At 27.2% G+C, this 18538-nt stretch overlaps 3 protein-coding genes across 6 annotated transcripts; 2 read left to right on the top strand and 1 right to left on the bottom strand.

Moving 5' to 3' along the window:
- The first annotated feature begins 400 nt into the window (after window positions 1-400).
- Window positions 401-8332, top strand: LOC123260222 (protein mono-ADP-ribosyltransferase PARP16). Of its 4 annotated transcripts, XM_044721254.1 has the most exons (8): window positions 670-878; window positions 1043-1210; window positions 1432-1772; window positions 1851-2006; window positions 5886-6095; window positions 6151-6316; window positions 6380-6509; window positions 8141-8330. In XM_044721254.1, the coding sequence occupies exons 3-8, from the start codon at window positions 1452-1454 to the stop codon at window positions 8298-8300; spliced, it is 1143 nt and encodes a 380-aa protein (XP_044577189.1). In that variant the 5' UTR covers window positions 670-878; window positions 1043-1210; window positions 1432-1451; the 3' UTR covers window positions 8301-8330. The 4 variants fall into 4 exon arrangements, with proteins under 4 accessions (XP_044577191.1, XP_044577193.1, XP_044577189.1 ...); XM_044721256.1 differs by lacking the exons at window positions 670-878; window positions 1043-1210 and adding an exon at window positions 401-490 and having other exon boundaries at window positions 1429-1772; XM_044721255.1 differs by having other exon boundaries at window positions 671-1210; window positions 1429-1772; window positions 8141-8331.
- Window positions 8333-8698: 366 nt separating this feature from the next.
- On the bottom strand, window positions 8699-11575 carry LOC123260223 (vacuolar protein sorting-associated protein 26C). The gene is made up of 6 exons (XM_044721259.1): window positions 11557-11575; window positions 11280-11377; window positions 11073-11216; window positions 9712-10210; window positions 9272-9397; window positions 8699-8833 (listed from the first exon to the last, which is right to left on the bottom strand). The coding sequence occupies exons 2-6, from the start codon at window positions 11334-11336 to the stop codon at window positions 8751-8753; spliced, it is 909 nt and encodes a 302-aa protein (XP_044577194.1). The 5' UTR covers window positions 11337-11377; window positions 11557-11575; the 3' UTR covers window positions 8699-8750.
- A 356-nt stretch (window positions 11576-11931) lies between these two features.
- LOC123260221 (G2/mitotic-specific cyclin-B) lies at window positions 11932-16730 on the top strand. The gene is made up of 3 exons (XM_044721253.1): window positions 11932-12161; window positions 14089-14733; window positions 16070-16730. Exons 1-3 carry the CDS (start codon window positions 12132-12134, stop codon window positions 16676-16678), a joined length of 1284 nt encoding a protein of 427 aa, XP_044577188.1. The 5' UTR covers window positions 11932-12131; the 3' UTR covers window positions 16679-16730.
- The last annotated feature ends 1808 nt before the right edge of the window (window positions 16731-18538 follow it).

Here is an 18538-nt window from a genome sequence, read left to right on the forward strand (position 1 = left end):
AATGTACATAGACACTTTTTTTCATATTTTTTTCAGATGTAAATACAATTTAATTTAATATTGCAACTAAGTCCACTCAGACGGACCTACAGCACGTGTGATTATCTATTTATCAATAACTAAAACATTTATTACACGCGCACAATTAAAATAATATTTTATTTAGAGCAAAAAATTGAAATTCAACGTCTTAATTTTATTTTAATCCGCTGCATTATTTTATTTAATCATTAAAGATTTAGACTTAAACTTGCACTTACACTTGGCATTATCGCGTGAAAACGGTTAGGTCGTCCGCAGCAGCAGCAGATACCACCGAGGGCAATTTGCGAAAACCACAACCTAAGCCGACATCCATCCATCCACTCCCACTTGTTAAATGACGTACACTGACGTCATCGATAGTTTACCTTGAGGCATGACATTGAGCTCCAAAGCTGCCAATACACTACTGATAAATCACCAGGAGTTATTCCAAAAAATCCACCCGGTAAGTTTGTAATTAATTTTTTATAATTATTTAATAATTATTTACTTGTTTAAAATCTGTCAATTTTTGGATTAACAAGAAGACGTGTTGGAAAAATTTTAAAATTTAAAGATTTTTTGGCGCCACCTTCTGGAAGTTTGTCGAGAAATTTTTGTTGAGTAGAGGAATTGTTTTATGAGCAACGCGTGACATCATTTTGTAATGCAGGATTGTAAACATTACGTTACTAACACACTTAGCTTTGAAATATGATCGATTAATATGTTTAGTTCATTTTTTTAATGTCTAAATTTTTTTTTTTTTTTTTTTTAGCGTACAATGTGAAGGAAGGTGCTTCTTGTTGAAGTTTTATGACACGGTGAAGTTAGTAGAATATAAATAAAAAGAAATTGTTATGACACTAAAGTTGACAGACATTAAAAATGTTTTTAGAATTTTATAGCAATTAAATTATTTAAAATTAATAAAAATTAAAAGTGAAAATTATTTATTATAATTGATTTGTTATTAAAATTTTAAAAGTTGACAGCTGATAGCTAACTTCACTATTGTAAATTGTTGACGTGTAATTTATGAATGACAAATGACATAATATTTAACAAAAACAATTGGAGCAATAAAAGTGTCATGAGTGGACCGACAAACTGTTAAACTATTGTTTTATTTGTAAATTAAAATGATAAGTTTTTTAAATTGCATAAATTATCTCGTAATTTAAATGTGAGTAATTATTTTGTTTAATATTCAATGAATAGTTTTCGATAACTGTTATCATTATCATAAATTTGTATCAACACTGACACAGTTGATAATTAATAGGTTTTTTAATTATATTGTATTTTATTTTATCTATGCATGTGTATAAATTTGAATATTATTTTTATAAATATAAGTTAGATTAATTTGAATAATTATTTTAATTGTTTATTAAATGTCAGCAGATTTGTTTTATTAATTAAGGATGGCTTGTCTTGAAACTCAACCTCACCTCTACAGTAAATGGTGCAACAAATCACTGAAAGACAAATTTAAAATAGACAGCGAGCAGCAGGATCAGTCGACGGCGATGAGCAGCGCGGTACCACCAGTAGAGTGTTGTGGACTCAGCGAAGGTCATAAAAAAGTATTAAATTTGAAAAATTTTATTAGTCAAGATCCTCAAGCCGCTGATTTCAAATGGTCGCTATTTGTTGCTGCTTGTCATACTTATAGACATAATACTTGTCTTAAGCCATTTCCACCAATGTACACTAAGAATGAATGCAAAGATATTGAAGCTTTGGTAAATTATTTTTTTTTTTTATTGAGTTGGGATTTATTTAAATTTCTTGGTCATTTATTATTATTTTTATTATTGTAGAGAGAAGCTATTGAAATAATTCCACCACTTGCTATTATGTTTGAGCGTCTAGATGATCCAAAAGTGTACGATGAACATCAAGCAGCAATTGATTTGTTACATTGGGTGTTCATAGGTCTTCGTGATCCTAACATTAAATCTGTCAACAAAGATTCTGTAAGAAAGGACAACTATTTATACTATTGAGAGAATAAAAATTTTGTGGCATTAGCCAAAATTTTGAAAAATTATAAAGGTCTTAACCTGGAGTTGTGCATTTTCAAGGTTTCATATCATTCCCACGAATAGTAAATGTATGATGATAAGTAATTAGGCTGCATTTGAAAATGTTCTATCTCTAGATACATAATTAAGAAATGACCTTGTATCTTGTAAACTAATGACATTTTTAAAGATATAAGCTCATCCTGATGTTACACTCATCAAGACCTTTCATTTAAGTACCAACATCAATTTTTCATATATTTATATATATTATATATATGTATATATGAAAAATATATCAAAAATTAATGTGGGTACTCAAATGAAAGCTCTTGATGAGTGTAACATCAGGATGAGCTTATATCTTAAAAAATGTCAATAGTTAAGAAAATACAGTGCAATTTTACATAATTAAGAAACGATCTTGTATCTTTTGAATTATTGACATTTTTAAAGATATAAGCTCACCACCACATTACGCTCATCAAGACCTTTCATTTGAGTACCCACATCAATTTTTCATATATTTATATATATTACATATATATGTATATATGAAAAATATATGAAAATGCATGTGGGTACTCAAATGAAAGCTCTTGATCAGTGTAACATCGGGATGAGCTTATATCTTTAAAAATATCAATAGTTAAGAAAATACAGTGCAATTTTACATAATTAAGAAACGGTCTTGTATCTTTTGAATTATTGACATTTTTAAAGAAATAAGCTCATCCCGATGTTACACTTATCAAGACCTTTCATTTGAGTACCCACATCAATTTTTCATATATTTATATATATATATATATATATATATATAAGAGATTTCCACGTATATACTCACTCATCACGATATCTCTGGAACTATAATACCTAGAGACTTGAAATTTGGTAGGAATATTACTTTCACCATGTACAGGTCAGCTAAGAAGGATTTTAAGAAATTCCTCCCCCAAAGGGGTTTGCGGGGGCGTTAACAATGAAAAATTCCCGTTTTTAAACTATAACTCCTATCGATTCCAAATTTGGTAGGAATCATCTGTAAAAGATGTAGAAAAAATCTATGAACGAATTTTACGATATCTCACCCCCACAGGGGGTTGCGGAGGTGGGTGTTAACAATGAAAATTTTGAATTTCTAAGGTGTAGCTCCTATATGCTCCAAATTTAGTAAGAATCTACTATATGCGAGGTATGAATGATCTAAGAGCGGATTTTATGACAACCTATTCCCGGAATATGGATTTCGGGGGTGGGTGTAAACAATGAAAATTTTAAATTTCCAAGCTATAGGGCCTACATGCTCTAAATTTCTTAGGAATCTTCTATATGTGATGTAGAAATAATTCATGAACGAATTTTTCCTATATCCCACCCTAAAAAAGATTGTGGGGGCGTTTACAATGAAAAATTCCCGTTTGTAATAAATAGCTCTTATAGACTCCAAATTTGGTAGGAACCTTCTATATATGACATAGAAATAATCTACGAGCGGATTTTACGAGAAACCACCCGCAACAAGGACTGCGGGGATGCGTGCTAACAATAAAAAATCTTAAGTTCCAAAACATAGCTTCTAAAAGCTGTAAATTTGGTAGGAATCTTTTATTTGTCATGAAGAGATCATCGTAAAATGGATTTCAAAAAATAATACTTTCGATAGGGATTGCGGGGGTGGATGTTAAAATCTAAAATATTAATTTCCAAACTGTAATTTCTACAGACTCCAAATTTAGTAGGAATTTTCGTGTATAATGTCAAGTTCAGCTGAGAATAGAATTTATCGAATTCTAACCCCAAAAAGGATTGCGGGGGCGTGAACAATGTAAATCTCTCATTTTCAAACAATAGTTTCTATGGACTCAAAGTTTTGTTGGAACCGTTTATTTATAATGTAGAAATCATCTCAAATAGGATCTTACAAAATTCCTCCCTAACATAGGAGTGCGGGAGTAATAGTTGTAAAAAAATTTACATTCTTCAAATACTGTTCCTACAGATATAAAATTTGATAGAATCATAGATAACAGCAAAATTTGTCGTACTTTAAGCTAGGCCGATTTCAACTTCACTTATGAGACCTGCGATCACTTTAACTGAAACTTTCAATGCTTATTTCAAATTTTTTTCTTTATGTTAATTATTATTCATTTTTGGAAGAAAGCCACGAGAATGTTATAGTGATTGCACATTGAAAGTTACAATGAGTATTAGCTAGAATAATCACATGGATAAAAGGTACAGGCCAATCCGATGGAATTTGGAATGTATGCAAGTCAAAACAATATTCGAATTTAATTTCAAGTCTAGATCTAAAAATATAATTCTATTAAATTTTAAATACAATGCTCTAAGTGCCCAGCGGAGCGGGCGGGTAACAGCTAGTATTACATATCGCGTGACTAATGCAAAAAGGGCGTATTGCTACAGGTTAGTAGGGATCCATGCTGAAAGGGCGCATAAAAAAAATTTTTTTTTGTCATTCTTGAAATCACTTGAAACACAAAGATCTGTAAAAAAAAAAATTCGAGTATCCTAAAGCTAAAAGGGCGTAACTCAAGACATGCGCCCTTTTAGCTTTTAGAAAAGTAGTGCCTAAAGCTAAAAGGGCACATAAAAAAAATTTAAGTTTTTATAAAAAATTTTGATGAATAGCTTCACAAGACATAAAATAAAAAAGTTTAATGAATAAACAAAAAATTTCTTAACAGCCGGTCCCTACACGGAAAAAACAAGATGTCACTGGGTATCATCCTAGATTATACTCGGTGATATCTGTGGTGAAAAAAAATTTCAGATAGTAGCTAAAAAAATCCAGATTATACTGCATGATATCTGGATTATACTCATTGTAATCTGGATTATACTAACTATTATCTGAAATTTTTTTTTACTCAGTATAATCCGGGATGATATCCAGTGTTATCTTGTTCTTTTCGCGTACGATTGCAGCTTCATATTTCTCTTCTAGACAAAGAAGAATTTTGAAAAAAACGTTCTGTCATGTAATAGATTTTTTAATTGTCTATTTCGTATAGCAGGGTGTTTTTTTCAAAATTTTCATTTGTTTAAAAGAAAAACAAAACTTCAATAGCTTTATAATCATGAATGCACTGAGGATAGTACCGTTTCTTGCAGTGAGTGCGCCGCGAGAAAAAGAGGGGATCGGTTGTTTTTAAGTACTTAAACAATATTGAAAAAATAATAATTTTTAACTATTTTTACACAAGCAATGGATAATTAAATTAATCGAAAACTAATGGGATTGAAATAATTTTCAAATAAAAAATAAATTAATACAATCACGTATATTTTGCAATTTTTTAATTGTAATTTTAAAAGAGTGTATGTTGAGTTAGAATACGCCTCTACCGTTTTTTTTTTTTTTTTATTTTTAGGCTAAAAATGAGCATTTTAATGAATTATTTAGAAAAAAAATTTATAAGCCTTTTTAGCTTTAGGTCATAAAATTTTCAAATTCCTAAAACTAAAAGGGCGCATAATTAGAGACATACGCCCTTTTAGCTTTAGGAAATCAATGCTTGATTTTTCGACGAAGAATATGTCAACTAGTCGATTGGTGATAAAAAAAAAATTATGCGCTCTTTTAGCTTTGCAAAGCTAAAAGGGCGCATACTTTGCCATGCGCCCTTTTTGCATTAGTCACGCAATATATGTATATATGAAAAATATATGAAAATGCATGTGGGTACTCAAATGAAAGCTCTTGATGAGTGTAACATGGGGATGAGCTTATATCTTTAAAAACATCAATAGTTAAAAAAGTACATTGCAATTTAACAAAAGTCATTATTTAATCTATTGCAGTTTGATTCGATTTTAAACAAAGTGCCCTCGCAGTTGACTGTGAAAAAACCAAATTTAATATTCCAATTAGTATATCCAAGTGAATCTTCCCGAGAAGAACGTTGGCAAAACGTTATGCGAGGACATTCCACATTTCATGCGTACCATGGTAGTCGTTTGGATAATTTTCATTCCATTATTCACTATGGGATCCAGCAGCACATGAGCCAGGTACTTTTCTTTTTAAATTAATACTATCATTATTAATAAATTTATTTGTTTGCAGAATGGATTATTTGGAAAGGGAATTTATCTCTCTAGCGAACTAGAAGTTAGTTTACACTGGGCTCATTCAGGATATGGATGGGGTGGTAGTATGTTAGGTAGAGAATTGAGCTGCGTTGCTCTTTGTGAGTTAGTCGATCACCCAGATGTTAAAAAAGGCGATACAGGTAGTTTTTAAAATAATAAGAGTTTTATATTTTTATTTTTATTAATATTAATTGATTTTGCAGAAGAACCCAGTAATTCCTTGAAAATTGCCGTTGGAAAAAAAGTACCCAATAAGTATTACTTGGCGCTCAATAGTGATCTAGTTCGTATTCGCTACATTCTGGTCTATAGCAAAGATTTATGTGCAATAAGGTACATACTTACTATTAATCCGAACAAAAACAGTTTCACTGTAAAAAAATCGCGCCAAATCCACGTTCATAAGACTATTAAGAAAAAAAATTTGTTTTTTTCTTTACAAAAATATATAAAATAAAAAAATTAAAAAATCCAAGTAATCGATATGATTACTTATGATTTTCGGAAATTAATAGTATATTACACACCTAGGGAAGTAAAGTAAGAAATGTCTCAGATCACATGTAATTGTTGGCCGAGGCGAAGCCGAGGTCAACAAACATGTGATCTGAGGCTTTCTTATTTACTTCCCGAGGAGTGTATACTATTTTTTTGTCCGACGAAGGCGGAAAGCGGCAACTTAGTTTAGCGCAGCGGGACGAAAGTTGCCACTTTCCGCCCGGAGGGCAAAAAAAAAAATTTTGTTATAAATTTAAAAATTAAGAAAAAAATTTTGGAACGTATTTAGTGTGCGCGGTTGCAAAATATTTTACTTTTAATGAAATTCGTAAAATCTATTTACTAGGACTTTAAAAAAATTGAAATACACAATGACGCACACCAAGTACGTTCCAAAATTTTTTTCTTAATTTTTAAATTTATAACAAAATTTTTTTTAATTTCCGAAAATCATAAGTAATCATATCGGTTACTTGGATTTTTTAATTTTTTTATTTTATATATTTTTGTAAAGAAAAAAACAAATTTTTTTCTTAATAGTTTTATGAACGTGGATTTGGCGCGATTTTTTTACAGTGAAACTGTTTTTGTTCGGATTTTAGTATTTTTTGTAATTATAATGAAAATTTACAATTGATAACAACTTAAATCTCGTGTTGACTGCATTTTTTACTGCAAACTATCCCCTTGAAGCTACAGTTTATGTAGATGTAATTCTAGTGCACTTTGGCGGCCGTAAATGTAAGCTGTGAATTACTTTTTTTAACTGTAGTTGCGTATCTATAGGAGGATTACTATGCATTCTCGAATTATTTAGTCTGTGGCAGATCACTTTGCCCATCGAAAAAAAGTCAGGATCGAAATTTTTGCGTTGCTATAGTTTGTGCTGATTAAATTTAATAATTTCAAGTAGATTAATTGTTATAAGTTAATATAATTAATTAATAACAGTCAAATAAAGTATGAATTACTGTTATAATATACAATTTAGGAAAAAAAAGTACCGTAGAATTAAATAAAATTTTGCAACCTCAAAATACCGTTCTGCTTACAGTAAACACAGTTGGTAGTCTGGCGCTCCGTTTACAGCAGATTTGAACGGAACTTGGCGCCAGATTCTACCGAATCTGTGGATTATTTATAAAATGTAGCTAATTTATTTTACAAATTTACTCCTTGAAATTTATTTGTTAAAAAATAAATAGTATTAAAAGAATTATTGTTTTTAAAAAATAATTTATAAAATTACTAACTTCCTGTCAAAAATTATTGCTGTGAAGATAAGAAAGAAGTTTAAAAATCGTAAAATTGACGATAAATTTTTATACTTGATTTATTGAAAAAGTTTTTTATCAATTGTAATAATGAAAAAAATTATAAGCAGTTAATTTAGAAAAATAATTAAAGCTGTTGATATTTATTGTATTTAATATTGCTTAATTTTTAGTTAATTTATTATTTTTCAGACATTCCGAAATAAATGGAGTTGTTGGCTGGTTTAAACAAAATAAACTCCTGACGCTTTTACTTGGTTACGTCGTACTTCTAGTCTCTGTGGGCTTAAGTCACAATAAAAATGTTGAAAGATACTATAAATTATTTATTAAAAAAATCGGATTTGATTGAATAAATTTATATATTTATAAATTATATTTGCTCCATTATATAAAAAAAAAAAATTTTTTTTTGAAACTTTTAAGTAATATTTCATATATTTGATGTTTTGTAATTTACAAATAAAGTTTATGATTATAAAATTAATTACTTTGTATTAAATAAATTTTTAATAGTGATTTAGCATTTTATAAAAATGTTTTATAATTATAAAATAAAATAAATGAATTCTTAAATAATTAGCAACAATAATTCTGATAATTTTTGTAATATTTTTTTAAAAAATCAATATGTAAGAATTTCCTCAAAGGCGCAAGTAATTAAAGGTTAATTTTGAATAATTAAAAATTTTAAATAAACAAATTAAGTTTATAAATGCGTATACCGATAATATTTAATATTTTACAAGTAAAAAACAAATTTTTTAAAAATTAATTATACATTTTCAATTAAAATAAGTTTTTAGTGACGATTTAGTAGGATAGGAAAATTTTCAGTAACTAAGTAATCATCTTCAAATATAACTATAAGATTGACTTCAAATTCTGTAAAAAAAAAAAAAAAATCAAAAATTAAATTTTTTTTAAGGTAGTACCTCCACGAAAAGCATACTTCAAGGAACTTACGGAATTTTTTTTATCGAAAGATAAATATATTAATAATTCACCACCAAAATTTCAGATCAGTTTACCGCACCGTTTTTGAGTAATTAATTTTCGAAATTGCATCTTTTACACGTAGAGGTATAGAGAGATGGTAAAGTTAGTATGAAATCTTCCGTACTACTCAAGTGATGCAAATAGATTATCGGAAATTAATTATTCAAAAACGGTGCGGTGAATTGATTTGAAATTTTGGTGGTGAATTATTAATATATTTATCTTTCGATAAAAAAAATTCCATAAGTTTCTTGAAATATTCTTTTCGTGGAGGTACTAACTTAAGTGTAAATTTTACTAAATAATAATAATATTTATAATTACCTATTTTAAAATTACTGGTATTTAATGTTGGGCATGTAAATAGTCGTGGAAAAATCATATAAATAGGGATAGGAATACCAGTACAAACATTTCCTTCTCCTATTTGAATATTTTGTATCTCAGTAGCTATAAAATGAGTATATTAATTAAAATTAATATATTATCAAAGTAAGTGATGTCAAATAAGAATAACGACGTTCTAATTAGCAAATTGTCTAACTCCATTTTAAAGAATCTTCAATTTGTACGAAAAAACAATTAGTTCAAAATTTATTATCACTTTAAAAAACAATTTAATATCTAATAAAGGTACAATATTTTGGTTTGGATCATTCAAATAATTTATAATTGGACTATTGCTACATCAAAATGTTAAAAAATCACCCTCAAAAAAAATAAGGAGTTAGACCGTTGATAAGCTTAATAAAAATTAAATTTACCATCTCTAGAGTAACCTTCAGCACATCCACAAGTCTCAACTCTCACCAGTTGCAATTCAATTGATTTTATTAGAGCTGCAGTTTCCTCAATGATGACTTGACCAGTAAGTGGTTCAGATAATTTACAAATAACTTTATCAATCTGTCCAGAAATAATAAATTCAGGAACACTTGCTTTATCTCTAATATTTTGCAGCGACTCTGGTACTATTTTAAAAGTAACTGGTCTAACAGGCTCTTGTGGTTTTATTTCTTTACCTATCGGCGTTCTATCTTCGATCATAAACTCCAGTGATTTACTAACATCTTTGGCCAAAAAACTTCTTTTAATGTCACACTTTATTACATATTGAATATTAACAAACACTCCGTGATACGTTTCGTATAAACTTTTTGACCCTCTGGGTTTCAGAGGCAATTCAAATGGAATTTCTGTTTTTCCATTTGGTATTTTGCCTGCTGGTGCTACGTCTATTGTATATTGTACTAATTGAATCGGCTGGAATTTATTTTATTTATCTTGTCAATATTATCGACAGTATTCATAAAACTGACATTTGATTATTATCATGAATTATTTAATAAATTACAAGAAAAATTAATAATACTGAAATAAGCCGACATTTTTATTTTTTTTTTTTTAATTATTAAATTATAACTAAATAATATTTTTTAAAAATTACACGTATAGTTTTTCAAGTTTTTAATAAATGAAAATTTTTTTTTATTATTTTGAAATAATTTTTTTAATAAAAAAAAAAATTCTCAAAATTTTTAGATGACTAACTTAATTTTCATGAAAAATTATATAAGTTGAAAAATGATACTGAATTTAACAGACATCTAACAATTTTTTAGATTTTTATAATAATTAAATTATAATGAAAAAAATTTAGCGAAAAAATTCCACAAGTAGAAATTTTAAAAAATTATGTGTGAATTTTTTTAAATATTTTTTTACAGTAATTTATTTTTTCTAAAGCTTCAAAGATTTGTTTATAACTAAGTTTTTAAAAACAATTTTTGATTTTTTTTATCAATTAAATTACAAGTAAAAAAGTATTTTAAAAAAATTACACGTATAGTTTTTTTAGTCTTCTACATGAGAAATTTTTTTGCAATAATTTTTTCAATAAAAATAATTATAAAAATTTTTAGATGTTGGCTAAATAAATACTAAAAATTATCAAATGCCTGTTAATTTTCCTATCATCTAATAAATATAAATGTTTAATTTAAAATGGTATTTTGTAAAACACTAAATATTGTGATACAAATAAAATTATATTCTATTCTATAAATGTTTGATTTAATTATTGTAATGGAATTAGAGGAGTATTTTTATTTAAAATAATTATTACCTTAACAGAGTTATAAAAAGCTTCAAAAATTCCAACATTTTTTGAACTCAATTGCAAATTAACTGAGCCTTCCATTGTAAGAAAAATCCCATCATGTTTAATGTCTGAATTTGCTTGTAACAAAATTAATCCAGCAACTATTTCCTAAAAAAAATTAATAAACAAATTAAATAATTTAATACACTAAATTAAAAAAAAAATACTCACATTTTCATGATAAATTTTATTTGCTCTCTTTAATCTAATATCCACATTAATAGACATTTTTCTTATATTAATTATTTATCACCTCATCTAAAATAAAATGAAGCTGATAATTCAGAGACATCTGACAATTTTTATAAATTTTTTAACTAATATTTATTTATTTAAAAAATTCCATTTTTAAGAACTCTAAAAAATTACAAGTGCAATTTTTTATAAATAATTTCCCAAACCCAGTTTATTATTAAAAAAAAATTGTCAATTTCAATATTATAAAACAAACAATATAAACAACAAAATATTATTGTTATTATTATTATCAAATAATATTTGACAGCTTGGAGGTTAGGTCAAGAATTAGAACCGCCATTTTAATTCCTCGGAATCTCAGCTGTCATTGGTTGTTTTTTGAGCGCTAAATTCAAACCAGTGAATAAAAAATGACACACAGCTGACTTAATAAAGTTTTCAGATGTTTACTGAAATAAAAAAAAAAAACATCAATTTTTATAATCAGTAATATTTTAATTAATATCAGAAGAAAAACAGACGTGAAGTGATTGTGCGCAAGCAGACCGGAATCAAATATAGAGGGCATTATTCTTTCCGGTGGGTTCATTCTCTCCCCTCTCAGCTGCTCGGTCAGCCATTCGCAGCCAAACAAATTCAAATCGACGGAGTCGTTACAGGAGAATTCGGTACGTTGCCTCTGGCTTTGATATTGGCATTCCTCACTTCGGACGAAAAGGCTCCAAGTTAAAGAGAATTTTTATATTACCAATAAATTCGACTTTATAAATAAATATATATTACACTTTTAGTTAATTTATAATAAAGTGCAACAAGGAATTGACAATGGCATTGAGAAATCGCACTGCAATTACGGTAAGCATTTATAAAAATAAATAACGTGTGTGTGAGAGTGAGTGAGTTATAAAAACCGTTGCTGGCTATTGGGGATGGTGTAACCGTCACTCGTACTTTAAATCTCTCAGCATTTATTTTATCCAATATATACATAATTAATTAATACATTTTTTGTATTATTAGACGTTATATTTATTTATATGCAATAACATGTGTTTGCCGGCATTTATATTTATCCTAAAATCTTAGGAAAATTACCAAGTTTATTGAGATATTGTAATGGGCGTCTTGCTCTCCCTCATTTGTCTAAGACATCACACGACTCTTGTTGAGAAAATTTAGCGGGAACATTTTCTTACTGAACTGTTATCCTCCTTTTTATCTATTGTACAGACAAGTACACTTCTTTTCTTCCGACCCTAATTATATTTCGTTCTTTGCTTAATCCTACTTTCGTATTATTTTGCTAATTACCCATCATTCTTAAATACTCGTAATTTATGGTTCCAAGAATGTAAGCTGAATTTTTTTTTTTTTTTTTTTTTTTTTTTTTTTTGTATAGATGAGTATCTAAGTGCTAATTTTATAGCAGTAAAATTTATTTCGGTTACTTTAAAATTTTATAATAATTAACAATTTAGGGTATAAAAATTATGAACCTTGTTGCTTATGTTTAAGTATAATATTTTTATTTTTGTTTATTATTTTGTTACTATCAACATATTATAATTAATAAAAATTAATTTTTAGCAGATATTTTATGATAAGAATTTTTTTGACAAATTATGGCAAAAAAATAAAAAAATTTTTTTTTTAATTAATTCTTTGGAACAAATTTGTTAAATAAAATTAACGAATGGTCAAGTGATTGCTAACTTTAATATCAATTATAATCATTATATTTGAATAATTAATATAAAAATTAAATTAGCCAACATTTAAAAACTTTTAAGACTATTTCATATTAAAAAAATAATTACAAAAAAATAAAAAAAAAATTTTCATTTGTAAAAAACTTTAAAAACTGTAGGTGCAATTTTTTAAAAATCTTGTTTTATTCTTACTTAATTATTAAAAAAAAATTAAAAAATTAAAAACGTCCGCTAACTTTAGTATTATATAATTAATTCAATTATTTATGACACCTGAAATTAGCAGACATTTTCACTTTATTTAATAAATAAATTTTTTATAAAAAATCATTTTTTAAAAATTGCATTTATAATGTTTCACAGTTTCTACATGTGGAAATTTTTTCTAATTTTTTTATTACTATAATTGATTCGTTTTAAAATTCTAAAAATTATCCAAAAATAAGATCCAAGATTTTTACCGAAAATATTAGTTTTATAAAAAAAGTTTTTTAATAAAAATTATTAAAAATTTGAATATATTAAAAATATGTCTTATAATTTTTTTCTAAATAAAAAGCCGCAATTTCAATAAATTAATTAATTAATTAATTATGAAAATCTTGATTTTGAAATTGCACAAAAAAAAATGTTCTTAAATCAAGTATATAATTTTGAAGAAATTAATATTCTCGATTTTAGTATAAAAATTCTTGATTTAAGAAAATTTTTCTTGACTTAAGAAATTTTATTTGATTCAAGAATTTTTCGTCTTAATTCAAAATAATTACCCTCTTTAAAATTGTATTCTTGGTTCAAAAATATTTTTCTTGAATCAAGTTAATTTTTTTTCAGTGCAGCTTTTTTATTAGTCCTAAAAAAAATCATAAGAGACATTTTTTTTATAAAATCAAATTTTAAACAACTTGTATTTGAAAACTTTTTTTATAAAACTAATATTTTCGCTGCAATATAAAAAATTCAACGTTATTAATTATTATAATTGTTGTTTTAAAATTACGGCAAAAATCCTGATCATAGATAAAATAATTAAAAAAAAAAATTACAATTTACATATTATTTGTCTTGTATAGAATGTAAACCAAGAAAATGTTAAGAATGGTAAGTCAACGACGACGGTCACGGGGATGACGAGACGAGCGGCGTTGGGGGAGATCGGAAATCGTGTGACTGTACGCTCGACGGTAACGTCAACAAAGACTGGTGCATTGCCTCAGAAACCAGGGGTAAAGAAACCAGTAGCAACCACCCGTCAGGCGGGAGTGGTAAAGCCGGTGTTGAAAGCCCAGGAGAAGCTCCCGGTGCAAATAGTCAAGCCAGTTGTTAAAGAAGTAGAGGAAATAAAAGAGATTGTGCCGGAGTTGGACATTAAAGTTGAAAAACCTGTCCAGCCGATTGTAATCGACGACTACAAAACTACCACCACATCTGCTGGGGATTGTGATGCATTCTCGTCGGACTTACTTCAGGTTGAGGACATCGATGAGACTGACAAGAACAATCCGATTCTAGTCACCATCTACAGCAATGATATCTACTGTTACTTGAGAAAACTGGAGGCTCATTACCCGATCCACCGAGGATACTTGGCTGGTCAGGAAGTTACCGAGAAGATGAGGAGTGTTTTGATCGATTGGTTGGTTGAAGTGCACCAGCAATTCCGTTTGCTACAAGAAACTCTTTATCTTACTGTTGCAATTATTGATCGTTTCTTACAGGTGATTTTATTTATTATTAATTTATTTTATTATTAATATAATTAATATTAATATTATTTATATATTTTATTAATTCTACACTGAGAAAAAAAATTTCTTTTAGAAAAAAAAATGAATATTTTTGTGACAAGAAATTGATTTGTTGAAAATTTTCATTAATTTTATTTCTTAGCTGAAGAAATCAAAGTTTCTCCTTCAGTAACTTCTTTGTTGAAAAAAAAAGTTTACTAGGTTTAGAAGAAAACAATTTTGGATGATAATTCTCAACTTGTTTATCTAAAATTGTTTTTTTTTTTTTTTTTTTTTTTTTTTTCTTCAAATTTAGAAAATTTTTTTCCAACAAGAAAGTTATTGTGGGAAAATTTTGTAAATATTTACAAACCATTTTAATTTTAATTTTTTTGAACGAAATGTCTTTGATTTTCTTGATGTTTTGATAAATCCATAAAAAAAAATGAACAATTAAAAAAAAAAAGTTTATTATCACTATTATAAAAAATTTGTAAATTTTTTGAAAAATTGTGGTGTTCAACTTTTTTTTTAATTGTTTATTTTTTTATGTACTTTTTAAAAAAAATATACATCAAAAAAAGATAAAATAGAAATTTGATCCAAAAACATGAGAGCCAAAATTTTTTCCAACTTTTGAAGGCAAAAAAAATTATCGAAATCTTTATTTTTTTCTTTCACGACATTTTTTATCATAAATGCGCCGTAAAAACAAGCAGAATCAAAAAAAAAAATTGGAAAATGTTAATTTTTTACCTACACGGAAAGAACAAGATGACACTGGATATCATCCCAGATTATACTCAGTGATATCTGTGGTGAAAAAAAAATTTTAGATAGCATTCAAAACAAAATTTGACTATCCTAATATTTGAAATACCTAATAGATGTGATAATGCTAAGTGCGCAGGCGCTAGAAAAAAAAATAGTGGAGATATCACTGGGTATAATCCAAGATTATACGCAGTATAATTCAAATTCTTTCCGTGTAGTTATAGCCAAAAATGGGGTTGACTCCACTTTGTCAATAATTACCACAATAACTTTTCTGTTAAAAAAAAATTTTATAAATTTTGGAGAAAAAAAATTTGGATAAAAAATCTCAAGTTGTTTATTTAAAATTGTTTTTTTTTTTTTTTTTCCAAATCTAGAAAATTTTTTTTCCAATAAAAATGTTATTGTGAGAAAATTTTTTATTTTTTTAATTAAAAAAATAATTTTTTTTTAATTAAAAAAATAATTTTTTTTTAAATAAAAAATTTTTTTTTCTCGATGTAGAGTTTGCAACAATAAAAAAACTAAAATTTATTTACTTTGTGAATTACAGTCAGTCAGAACGATAACCAGAAAGAAGTTACAACTTGTTGGGGTAGCTGCAATGTACATTGCGTGCAAATACGAAGAGATGTACGCACCAGACATAAGTGACTTTGTGTACATAACGGACAATGCCTACACAAAAACAGAAATAATCCACATGGAGATGCTGATAGTACGGACGTTGGATTACTCATTTGGAAGGCCGCTGCCGCTTCATTTCTTGCGGAGATACAGCAAAGTAGGACATGCTACGTCGGTTCACCACACAATGGCTAAATACTTTTTGGAGCAATGTCTAATTTCTTACGAAATGTGCCATTACCCACCGAGCTTAATTGCCGCAGCAGCCATGTACTTGGCCTTCTTTGTCATCGGGAACGAGTCTGAAGATGAGGGCAAGGTTATTTGGACTCCAACTCTCGTCCACTACAGCACCTACACCAAGGATGACATTCTGCCGGTCGTGCGCCAAGTAGCAGCTATTATTGTTAACGCTGACAAGAACAAGTACCAGGCTGTGAGGAAGAAGTACAATCACTCTAAGAACATGAGAATAAGCTTACGTCCTGAGCTCAAGTCTCCCAGCATGCTCAATTTGGTCAATTCACAAAATTAGATATCATTTATCATTTGTTAATTTTAAATCACAACTTTTATTGCTATTATTATGATTAATAATTATCTAGTACTTTTTGATCAAGCGTCTGAGAATTTTTTAGCAATTTATTTATTTATTATAATTATAGATGTGATTTTATGAGCTTATATAAGCTCAAGTATCAAATTTTATTAAGGGGGAACATCACTGTGACGGTCGAAAAAAAAAGAATTTTTTTGAAAGGGAAAATAAAGGAATTTGGGGAGTAAATTTTTTTTATTTTATTAAGGGTATATTCAAGATTATTATCCTGAATTTTTATTAAAAAATATTTAATTATCGCAAAGTTATTAACAATCTCGCAGAGCACTACAAAAAATCGCATCGATAACTCAAAAACAGATAATCTGAAAATAAAAACTCAAATAGCTTTTCAATCAATAAAAATGTAATTATCGTTGCACGTACAGAATTTTTAAAATTTTAATTTTCAAAAAAATGGCGACTGAAAATTTGCTCATTATTTTAACTGTTTTTTTTTTTTTGGTTTAAATCGATTAAAAAAATCTTTAACATTAAAATTTTTTTAATTCCCTACATGGAAAAAATAAGATGACACTGGATATCATCCCAGATTATACTGAGTGTAAAAAAATTTCAGATAGTAGTTAGTATAATCCAGATTACAATGAGTATAATCTAAATATCACGCAATACAATCTGGATTTTTGTAACTGCTATCTGAAATTTTCTATCACTACAGATATCACTGAGTATAATCTGGGATGATATCCAGTGTCATCTTGTTTTTTCCGGGTTTTTATTAATTATGAAGGAGGAAATTTTTTTCTAGATCTCTACGAGATTGTTAATAATTTTGGAATAATTAAATATTTTTTAATAAAAATTTAGGGTAATAATCTTTAATGTATCCTTAATAAAATAAAAAAAATCCGATCCTCAAATTCCTTTATTTTCCCTTTCAAAAAAATTCCTTTTTCTTCGACCTTCACAGTGGTGTTCTTCCTTTAATCATATTAATAAATTGCTGACTAATTAATTAATAATTATTAAATTAATCAATTATTAATTATTATTATTATATCAATTGAAAATTCTCGGATGATAAATAGTTAAAGTAAATAATATGATATTTTGATTAATTTTGTAATAGATAAATTATAATTTTTTTTAGTAAGACTTAGTAATGTGTGAGTGAGTTTGAGTCAATGACACGTCATTATAAGTTGCTGAAAGTTTAATTCATTTTTTTTTAACTGGATGCAATAAAACTTAATCTGAGAATGATGCGAACACCGCGGTCTGTCAATTTTTTTTTTTTATTAAACAAATAAAAATATTTTAACTTTACGAGATAACTGAAACCCTGTAAAAAAAAAAAATTTTTGAGACAAAGAAAAAAGGGCAGTAATGCAGCTTTACTCCGGATTACTCAACTCTGCGATAGACTGTACTCCATTAAAATAATTGAATAACTTTATAAAAAAAAAAAAAAACTTTACTCAATCTTTCACTACTCGATACTAACTTTACTCAGTACTATCTGTATTCAATGATATCTCTACTCAATAGTATATTAGAAGTGTTGACGCGCTTTTAAAAATCTCATTCAATTTTTTTTAACTTAATAAATATGTTTACTTTAAATAAATTAAAAAAAAAACTTTACTCAATAATTTTATTCTTAAAAAATAAAACTCTATTGTTTTACAAACTTTATTCAATATCAACTTTACTCAATTATATATAATTTATATATCTATAAATAGTAAAATTTTTTTTTTTAATTTATTAAATTATTTTATTGGAGTACAGATTGCACAGAGCTGAGAAATTTTGATTACAGTTTTGTTTTTT

This window comes from Cotesia glomerata, linkage group LG2 (genome assembly GCF_020080835.1).
Source record: "Cotesia glomerata isolate CgM1 linkage group LG2, MPM_Cglom_v2.3, whole genome shotgun sequence".
In the NCBI taxonomy this organism is placed as follows: Eukaryota; Metazoa; Arthropoda; class Insecta; order Hymenoptera; family Braconidae; genus Cotesia; species Cotesia glomerata.

Excerpts from the sequence above, each read along its gene's own strand:
- LOC123260223 (XM_044721259.1), bottom strand. The coding sequence starts at position 11,336 with ATGTCTATTAATGTGGATATTAGATTAAAGAGAGCAAATAAAATTTAT. Across the intron at positions 9,398-9,711 it reads TGAAGGTTACTCTAGAGATG|CTACTGAGATACAAAATATT; the intron begins GTAAATTTAATT and ends CTCATTTTATAG. Across the intron at positions 8,834-9,271 it reads TACCAGTAATTTTAAAATAG|AATTTGAAGTCAATCTTATA; the intron begins GTAATTATAAAT and ends TTTTTTTTACAG.
- LOC123260222 (XM_044721256.1), top strand. The coding sequence starts at position 1,452 with ATGGCTTGTCTTGAAACTCAACCTCACCTCTACAGTAAATGGTGCAAC. Across the intron at positions 1,773-1,850 it reads GCAAAGATATTGAAGCTTTG|AGAGAAGCTATTGAAATAAT; the intron begins GTAAATTATTTT and ends TTATTATTGTAG. Across the intron at positions 2,007-5,885 it reads AATCTGTCAACAAAGATTCT|TTTGATTCGATTTTAAACAA; the intron begins GTAAGAAAGGAC and ends AATCTATTGCAG.
- LOC123260221 (XM_044721253.1), top strand. The coding sequence starts at position 12,132 with ATGGCATTGAGAAATCGCACTGCAATTACG. Across the intron at positions 12,162-14,088 it reads GAAATCGCACTGCAATTACG|AATGTAAACCAAGAAAATGT; the intron begins GTAAGCATTTAT and ends TGTCTTGTATAG. Across the intron at positions 14,734-16,069 it reads TTATTGATCGTTTCTTACAG|TCAGTCAGAACGATAACCAG; the intron begins GTGATTTTATTT and ends TGTGAATTACAG.